General features: G+C 43.5%; 1 protein-coding gene across 1 annotated transcript in view; it reads right to left on the reverse strand.

The window, feature by feature from the left end:
- Positions 1-7,525: 7,525 nt before the first annotated feature.
- The window catches only part of LOC310776327 (synaptosomal-associated protein 25-like), a gene marked incomplete at both ends in the record, with an annotated part of 15,638 nt that continues 13,437 nt past the window's right edge, over positions 7,526-9,726 (reverse strand). The window contains one exon of the mRNA XM_083636528.1: positions 7,526-7,594. Within this exon, the coding sequence (XP_083492654.1) occupies positions 7,526-7,594 (69 nt within the window). The remainder of the gene's footprint in view (positions 7,595-9,726) is intronic.

Below are 9,726 nucleotides of genomic sequence, written 5' to 3' on the forward strand. Positions count from 1 at the left end.
GAGAGAAAGAGAGATCAGTCAGAGAGAGAGAGAGAGAAAGAGATCAGTCAGAGAGAGAGAGAGAGAAAGAGATCAGTCAGAGAGAGAGAGAGAGATCAGTCAGAGAGAGAGAGAGAGAAAGAGATCAGTCAGAGAGAGAGAGAGAGAGATCAGTCAGAGAGAGAGAGAGAGAAAGAGATCAGTCAGAGAGAGAGAGAAAGAGATCAGTCAGAGAGAGAGAGAGAAAAAGAGATCAGTCAGAGAGAGAGAGAGAGAGAGAGAGATCAGTCAGAGAGAGAGAGAAAGAGATCAGTCAGAGAGAGAAAGAGATCAGTCAGAGAGAGAAAGAGATCAGTCAGAGAGAGAAAGAGATCAGTCAGAGAGAGAGAGAGAGAGATCAGTCAGAGAGAGAGAGAGAGAAAGAGATCAGTCAGAGAGAGAGAGAGAAAGAGATCAGTCAGAGAGAGAGAGAGAAAGAGATCAGTCAGAGAGAGAGAGAGAAAGAGATCAGTCAGAGAGAAAGAGAGAAAGAGATCAGTCAGAGAGAGAGAGAGAAAGAGATCAGTCAGAGAGAGAGAGAGAAAGAGATCAGTCAGAGAGAGAGAGAGAAAGAGATCAGTCAGAGAGAGAGAGAGAAAGAGATCAGTCAGAGAGAAAGAGAGAAAGAGATCAGTCAGAGAGAGAGAGAGAGAGATCAGTCAGAGAGAGAGAGAGAGAAAGAGATCAGTCAGAGAGAGAGAGAGAGAGATCAGTCAGAGAGAGAGAGAGAGAGATCAGTCAGAGAGAGAGAGAGAGAAAGAGATCAGTCAGAGAGAGAGAGAGAGATCAGTCAGAGAGAGAGAGAAAGAGATCAGTCAGAGAGAGAGAGAGAGAGATCAGTCAGAGAGAGAGAGAGAGAGATCAGTCAGAGAGAGAGAGAGAGAGATCAGTCAGAGAGAGAGAGATCAGTCAGAGAGAGAGAGAGAGAGAGAGAGATCAGTCAGAGAAAGAGAGAGAAAGAGGACAGAAGAGACCTTAAGAGCAGAAAAACCATACTGATGATTCACTGCCCTTTAAAGGACACTCAGTTGGGTTGTATGGGTTAGTTAGCGCTGACAAATCTTTCCCACACCATGTCTCACTCTCTCAGAGAGAGAGAGAGAGAGGTTTATCAGTGTTGTGGCGACAGCAGTGACCAAAACAGACATGCTAGCTACAGTAAGACAAGAGTTGAAGTTGTTTTTTAAAGTCCAATATGACAATAAAAAAGAGAGTGGTGTGCCTTGGTAATATATATATATATATGGTAGGATGTTTATTAAGTTCACCCGCCCTTGGCAGATAAGTTGAAAACTTAACTTCCGCCACTAGGGGGCCAGAGCAGGAAACAGCCGACAAATAGCAGTCAGATCTGGCTGCGCAGAGTCGACTCTACCTGACACTGTCAGGTGAACAAGCACCATTTGGAGTCCTGTCCTGTCCTGAAAACATCCAGATGGATGATGAAGTAATTAATTAAGTAATTAATAATGGATTTAGGACTTAACGAGCCACTGTGGCTGGAGGACAAGACGGTTAGTATCCTGCGTCACATGGTCTAACTGCTGTTTGGAAAGGTGTTCAATCCTCACCAACAAAACACTAACTGACAGTTCTCTGCTCCCAATACATATGAAACCATGCAAACCTGCATATGTGAGTAACACAAAACTATCTGTTAACCTGTCAATCTGACAACAAAGACGCTGTATCTGTTGTATTGTTGCCATTTTGTTGAAATTAAATTACGTGTAGCTTCAACTTCGGTACTCTGTATTTCATCTATTCTTATCTCCGTCTCTCTGCAATGATCCAATTTCTCCATGGAGGTCATTAAAGAATGAATCTAATCTAAACTAATGCAATGGCAAGACGCACGATAACAGGATATGAGGCGGGGCGGATCATGATGATAACAGGATATGAGGCGGGCGCGCGGGGGGGGGGGGGGGGGGGGGCTGGTCATGATGAGGGGAAATTTAGAATAGAAATTGGATTCATTACACATAATAAATAGTCCTATCCTAAGAGAAAACTGTCATCAAAATACCAATTCACTACGTAGGTTAATACTAATTGACTATAAACAACCCTAACCCTGTATTTCAGCGGTCTGCAGGTGGCATGGAGAGCAGAGAGATTTCAGTTCCAACAGCAGTTCTTCATTTCATGACTTGGGCCCGGGTGAATGACAGCAGATTCTGTTCGTTTAGATGAAACTTGAACGATGCCAGTGGAGAGATTGGGCCAGACAAGCACAGAGAAGATGCTTACAAAACAATAGGAGAAGTTGTGGTTTATTTAGCAGGGCTGGGTACATCCCCTAACGCAATCGATGTGAAAACAAAGTGCTTTTCATGTTCCTTTTTGTAAACTCTACTTCTACTCGTCACTCCGAGTATATTTTTAAGCCACTAATCCATACGCTACATTGACCATTTATAGCTTCGTTACAAGCGGGAGAAAAGACAAAGACGTTGGGATGTGTGACTTCAGTTTTTTAAAGCAAGCTACATTGAATGTGTCCACTCTGGGACAGATTAGGGAAATGGAGAGAGATGGGTAGGTGAGGAAGAGAGCGGTACTAGAGATGAAGAGTGTGAGATTTGACTAGGGCCATATGAAATACATTTTATTTTTTCCTCAATTAATTTTTTTTCCAATTTTTTTTTAATGACTTGACTCTCTCAGAGTCAAGTCTTCCACACTTAAAGTGAAAACCAAGTTGTGAGGTGATGTCAAAATATGTCTCCAGAGAAGGCGAGAGCTTCTTTGTTCTATTGGTTGTGTTCTCCTCCGATGCACCCGTCATACAGGTGTGCAGAGACTTTATTCATTCCATTTTATTACCAAATTCCCTGATTCTGTCATTTTTTTCTCCATTTTGTGGAAATCATATTCAAGATTCAAGATTCAAGATTGAATCAATTTATTGCCATGTCAACAAAGTTGATAGGAATTTGTCTTGGTTCGCTCTCAGACAAAAAAGACAAGACAGTGCAGCAGCAGCACACCATATACAAACAATAACGCAAGAACAAAATAACATTCAGGAACAGTATCCAGCAGCATCGTATTCAGCAGAAGTGCATACAGTTTAAAGTGCAATAGGTCAGACATAATCAAATATGGACCTAGATTTGACTCAATTACCAGTATTTGTTTGATTAATGGTAAATGGACTGTATTTATAGAGCGCATTTTATATAGTCTATCGACTACCCAAAATTATTTTACATGAATACCTCACATTCACACATTCACACACCGACAGCGTCTGCAGCCATGCAATGCGCTAACTGCTCGTCGGGAGCAGTTAGTGCTTCAGTGTCTTGCTCAAGGACACTAACCTTCCGATTAGCCTGCCGTACCTGCTCCACTTGGTTATCAACAAGTGCTGTTTTGTGTTTTGCTCTGGCCCACACACCCTAAAAAAATATTAAAATGGAAAGTAACTTGTACTTTTGAGTAATTTCTTAACCAGGTACTTTTTTCTTTTACTACTTGAGTAAGTTTCTCAAATAGTAATTTTCACTTTTACTTTGAGTCATTTTATTTTTATTATATTATTATTATTATTATTATTATCATCATAATCTTCTAAAATTATATATTTAAAAAAAACTTATTTTTCGTGATTTATTCTTAAATTTTTTCCATTTCCCCCTTTCTCTGAACTGTCTGAAGCACTCCCAGAGTGAACAGCTGCATGGTTTCTTCACGCTTGGACGCGTTATTATGGATCCCACTTCTTGTCTTGTTAAGACCCGCCCTACTCTGCCTCCATTAGCTTAGCCTGATCATTCCTACCCTAGCCTTCACCAATCATCACTCCCCATGCCTAAACCCAACCAATCATCGCGCTTCATGACTAGACCCGACCAATCAGAGGCAGAGGAGGGCGGGTCTCAACAAGAAAAGCGGTGGGATTCATTGACATCAACCTTGCCTTAGCCAGGACCATGTGACCCGGCCGAGCCAATCAGCGGCCGGCTTCCCGTGTCTTTGTTGAGCTCGTCGTGCCTGGTGCTGGCAGAGCTCGGGACACAGCCCACGAACTCCGCCATGTCGGCTACATGTCTCGCTGCTCGCTGCTGCGTCTCGACAGCGATCAAACCCGACCAGACACGGGTCTGACCCCCGGAAACAGCGCGGACCGAACCGGGGACCTACCGCGGAGTAAACCCGCGTTTCTTCCCGCATTTCTGCAGCGCTCATTTACGAGAAATACAGCTGTTGCTACGCGACTGTCGGTGAACGAGACAGAGGACGAAATGTCGGCTAGCACCGCTGCTGCGGTGGCTCTTTATTGTATTGTTGCAGGAGACACGTTTTTGACGCAACAAGAACAGCACGCGCGCACCCTGTGATCCCTAATGAGTCCCGCGGTGCGGTGTGAGAGCTGGATATGGAGGGAATAATTACCGGTATAAATGACGTTGTTTTTTCTCTCGGTCTCCCCTCCTTCCTCCGTGCTTCTCCCGAAACTTCGCAGTGACGAGAAGAACGCCACTGCGGCTGCGCAGACTCTGCAACGTTGCGCGAGATTTTTCTCTCTCTCTCCCCCATTGAACGCGCAACATTTTCCAGAAAGGCGCGCCCCCAAGTGCCCTAGTTACAGTATGCACCGCCCAGTCCCCATTCAAACACGTGCCAACATCAAAGTCACGAATTCTGCAGAGATAACTCATCATTTGGACGTTTCTTAAGCAAAACTGTTGATTACCATCTTTAGAATGCCTCCAACTATTGCCCCCAACCCCCAATCTTGACACCACTAATGAGTCCCAACAAGGCCATAGCATTCTTCCTATGCACACATTTGATTCATATAACACCCAATAGTTTTGTTGCACTGCTTTTCATCATAACAAACACCCAATATGCATACAAACACTTTGTAGCCTACCTGGCGATAAGCTATGTGTGACAAACATTGCGGCCTATAAGGTCACCACAGGTCATCAGCTTGTAGGCTACTGTATATTCATACCACACCTAATTAGCTATGTAGGATCTATGCTTTTCGTGATGACGTGTCACCGCAGTGAAGCGGAACCACATCACATTAATAAAAGAGCCCGAAAGAAGCAGCTCGCTCATAACAGCGAAGGAGGTCGAAACAAAAAATAGCACAAATAATTGGGAATAAAAGACACGTAAACAAAACCCCCAAAGTGAAGTGCATTTAATTTTCCAGGAATTCTTCTAATATCAAAATAAGTGTTGATGGCATCAGCGATAAACCTTGTTGAGATGAAGATGTTCACTCTTATCTCTTTCACTTGGTGGGGAAAACACTCAACGTCATTTTCCACCTCCATTTTACATCAACATGGAGGGGAAAATGGAGAGGGGAGGCCAAGAAGACCCGCGCAGCTTCCCAGTTTGTCCGCTTGGTGGCGCCAGAGGTCTTCTTCTGGGGCCAAATGCGTGTTTTCTCCCCTCTGGGCAATACCCGGCTTGGCCTGTAGAGGGCGCCACCACACCACAGTTTCACCCACTGTGGAGCGTTTCAGCATGGAGGGGGAGGGGCGGGGGAGTTCTAGCAGGAATTCAGGATGTTGACATTTGGGAAACATGTGAATTGTATGCGTTGTTGTAGAGCTCAGTTTTCATGTCCTGCTCATATTTCTGCACATCTCTATGGTTTCTCCATTAGGGCTCCTACACTCCAAATCCAGGGTCTTCTTTTCAACCACCTACTCTCTCTCTCTTTTTTTTACGTGAACTTTTATTTATTTGTCTTCTTATAGGCTAGATAAATTATTTTTCAAGTTAATATCTTGAAGTCAACTTACAATATTTTAAGTCAGTGGATTTTGCCCTACAGTTGTCTTACCATGTATGCGTTTATGAATTCATTTTGTCTTTTTCCCCTCCATTTAACGGTAAAGCACTTTGAAACACTGTTTTGAAAAGTGCTCTATAAAGAAATAGTTTATTATGATAAGATTGCAATATACATGTATCCCCGAGGGGTCACGTGTCACAGCAACAACTGCCAGAACAACTACTGGCCACGGCAGTACAGGAGAGGTCATCGTAAGGTCAGTGGTTAGCACATTCCCTCACAGCAAGAAGGTCCCGGGTTCAAACCCCCGTCTGCCCCGGGTCCCCAGAGGTTGCATGATCTCCCCGTGTTCATGTGGGTTTCCTCCCACCATCGAAGACATATTAAGGTTAATACTCCTGTGAGTGCCGCTGAGCAAGGCACAGGCAATCGAACTGGAGTTGGTCCCCGGGCGCTGCACTGCGCCCGTCCACTGGTCCCTAGTTCTAGGAAGGTTCCTAGCAGAGGATGAATTTCCTCACGGGCACAATAAAGGAGAACTTGACTTAAAAATAGTACAGGAATCATAATAAGGCAATATCAATAGAAATATTACTGTGTATAATATTAGTATGTGTATAAAAGTATGTGTATGATATGAGAAGTAATTTTCCCCTCATAGGATTCCTTAAGCCTTTCTCTCTCATTTAGAAGAAAGGACACAACATCCATTTGGTTTTGTTACTATTAGTGAGAGGTTACCCAACATGTGGTGAAATGCCTGCTGCACTAATAGGAATATTATATTTATACCCATACCAAAGTATGCTAATGGCATTATAAACACAATATTGAGTATGGCTGACACACTGTAAATCCCGCTGGGAAGGTTATAGGGAAATTTTGGTCATGGATACTATTTCAGAATCAGAATCCGCTTTATTGGCCAAGTATGTGTACACACACGCACGGAGTGTGACTCCGGTTAGCTTTGTTCTCAAAGTACTCACACACAGAAGAAGACAAAGAAGAGGAAAGCTTTGCACAAGTTCAAACGGGAAAGGCAAAAGGGTGCTGGAGCAAAAATGTACAGTAGCTACTACAGTATATACAAGTGTGGTGTAAAGTGTCAGGGGTATGTTATGTAAGGCCTGCAAGGGGAGGGGGTGATGACAGTGGCACAGCATACAACATATTTCTAGTAGGCATTAGAAAAACAACAGTAAAACCAGAGAGGATGGACTTAGTTTACACGATATACACATGGAGAGAATGACACTTAGACTAAGAACTCAAACTGATATCTTTGATGAAACTGGGTCAAAATGGCTTCCTCATGTGTCGAGTATAGGGCCTGATTTTACGGCAATAAACCTACAGTATGTTAAGTGAGTATTTTCCCATTTGGGATGGCTTCCCCTCCCTCCAGGGAATACAATCATTACGGGCTCATAAAGTCAATGTGTACATAAATAGACACGCACAGGTACAGGTGTGTAGGTGGAGAAGTGTGTATATGTGGGTGCGTATGATGCATCTGTATAATACAGGTACATGTCGACTTCGCTGTTGACTTGTGAGAAGGATCGTCCCCCTGTGTTTGTTTTGTTGTTTTTTTCTCTCTAAAAGTGCGTGTCTTGTATTTGATTGGCACATCAGTGTTCCAATTGTCTATCGGTGTCCTTCAAAAGAAAACAATAAAAAGTCAATGAGCGAAAAAATAAATAGAGAGAAGGTAGCAGAGGAGCGCTCAGTCTATCGCTTCATGTAGAGGTTGTTGGCGTACTGGTTGGCGGAGCCGATCCGGGAGACTTGGAGGGTGGCCTGCAGAGAGAGAGAGAGAGAGAGAGAGAGAGAACAGAATGTGTTTTATGATTATACTATCAATGGTTTTATGCAAATGTTTTTTGTGTTTTAAGCAAATGTAAAGACCCTTAATCATTCACTTAAATAATACACATAATATATACTTTCATAAGCACATCTACTTAACATTCACACATATTTCAACTCTGTGCACCATTTGATCTCACATGTCCAAACACAGAGTTGAAAAGTGTGTGAATGTTAAGGAGAGATGTGTTTATGGAAGTATATTATGCGTATTAAGATTTTCATGTAAATACATGTCACTATCTATCCGATAGTGAGTTAACACAATAACAGGCTTGATAGAAGCCTTTGCATCTTCAGTATTGCAGCATTTATGAACTTGGTGTCTGTGGTGACACAGGGTGGGCGGAGCTAACACTAGACCAGACCAGCACATCCGGGTAATTTGCAAAACATGAAGGCCGCGCCCCTTTTTAGGGGACAACACAAGCCACTCGCGTTGACTTCAATGTAAAATAGCAGTACCCAAAAAATCTATAGAGAAAGAACAGAATTAATTTTGTTTATAAATGACCCAAAGACACCATGACATGACAATATATTTCAACTCGGCCGGCCATAGAATGCGCAAGATACATCGACACGAGGTACTTGCCTTATATGAACGCTGTATCCAGTTTCCACCAGGTTACATGCATCGTCCACATTGACGGTGTCACCCCTACTCTATCGCAGACCAGTTTTTTGTTTTTTTTATTGTTAGTGAAACTATAACAACACAGCAACTCTTCGGCCTATCTCTATCAAATTAAACAGTTTTAAATAGTTTGTTTGAAGTGGTTTCGGCTTCTTGTAGGCTACCGTCTTTTACTATGGTGGGTTTCCCCTAAAAAGGGGAGCGGCCTTGGCGCTGGACGCTTGAAGACGCTGCGCAGTAAGCGTTTTTAGTAAGCGATAGAGTAGGGGTGACACCGTCAATGTGGACGATGCATGTACCCTGGTGGAAACTGGATACAGCGTTCATATAAGGCAAGTACCTCGTGTCGATGTATCTTGCGCATTCTATGGCCGGCCGAGTTGAAATATATTGTCATGTCATGGTGTCATTTATAAACTAAATTAATTCTGTTATTTTTCTATCGATTTTTTGGGTACTGCTATTTTACAATGAAGTCAATGCAAGTGGCTTGTGTTGTCGCCTAAAAAGGGGCGCGGCCTTCATGTTTTGCAAATTACCCGGATGTGCTGGTCTGGTCTATAGGCTCTGCAGGTTACTGTAGGTTCACAGGGTGGGCGGAGCTAACACAATACGCTCTGTAGGTTACTGTAGGTTCACAGGGTGGGCGGAGCTAACACAATACGCTCTGCAAGTTACTGTAGGTTCACAGGGTGGGCGGAGCTAACACAATAGGCTCTGTAGGTTACTGTAGGTTCACAGGGTGGGCGGAGCTAACACAATACGCTCTGTAGGTTACTGTAGGTTCACAGGGTGGGCGGAGCTAACACAATACACTCTGTAGGTTACTGTAGGTTCACAGGGTGGGCGGAGCTAACACAATACACTCTGTAGGTTACTGTAGGTTCACAGGGTGGGCGGAGCTAACACAATACACTCTGTAGGTTACTGTAGGTTCCCGTCCGACAACTCTTGTGTTAAGTAGGATAACAAGCGACTTTTTTCCGGTCTCTGCGAGCATTACGGGTGGTTACTATGGTTACTATGGCCAAACAAACTGACTAATGTCACATAATGCAACTGTTTAGATCTCACCTGCAATTACCACTCATCGCCATAGGTGTCACCCAAGAGAACACAACTGAAATCTTAGAGATTATATCACTCTATAAGTGTGTGATGGTAACATTTTTCACATCACTGTGAAAGAGAGACACTCCATCTCTCTCTCTCTCTCTCTCTCTCTCTCTCTCTCTTCTTCACTGCTGGAGGGCGGCAGCAGCATGTCGGATCTGTTTGTGTCATTTTCGTAACATTATAGAAAGTTTCCAAACGAGCCGCCATCTTTTTCCAGCTTGAAATCGCAGGCTTTCGCCGAGGCTTACGACAGAAGGGAAGGAAAGGGGGCGTAATTTCATCTAAATCGGGTTGGAAAAAGGCGGTGCTA

The sequence above is a fragment of the Poromitra crassiceps genome (genome assembly GCF_964638095.1).
Source record: "Poromitra crassiceps genome assembly, chromosome: 5".
Lineage (NCBI taxonomy): Eukaryota > Metazoa > Chordata > Actinopteri > Beryciformes > Melamphaidae > Poromitra > Poromitra crassiceps.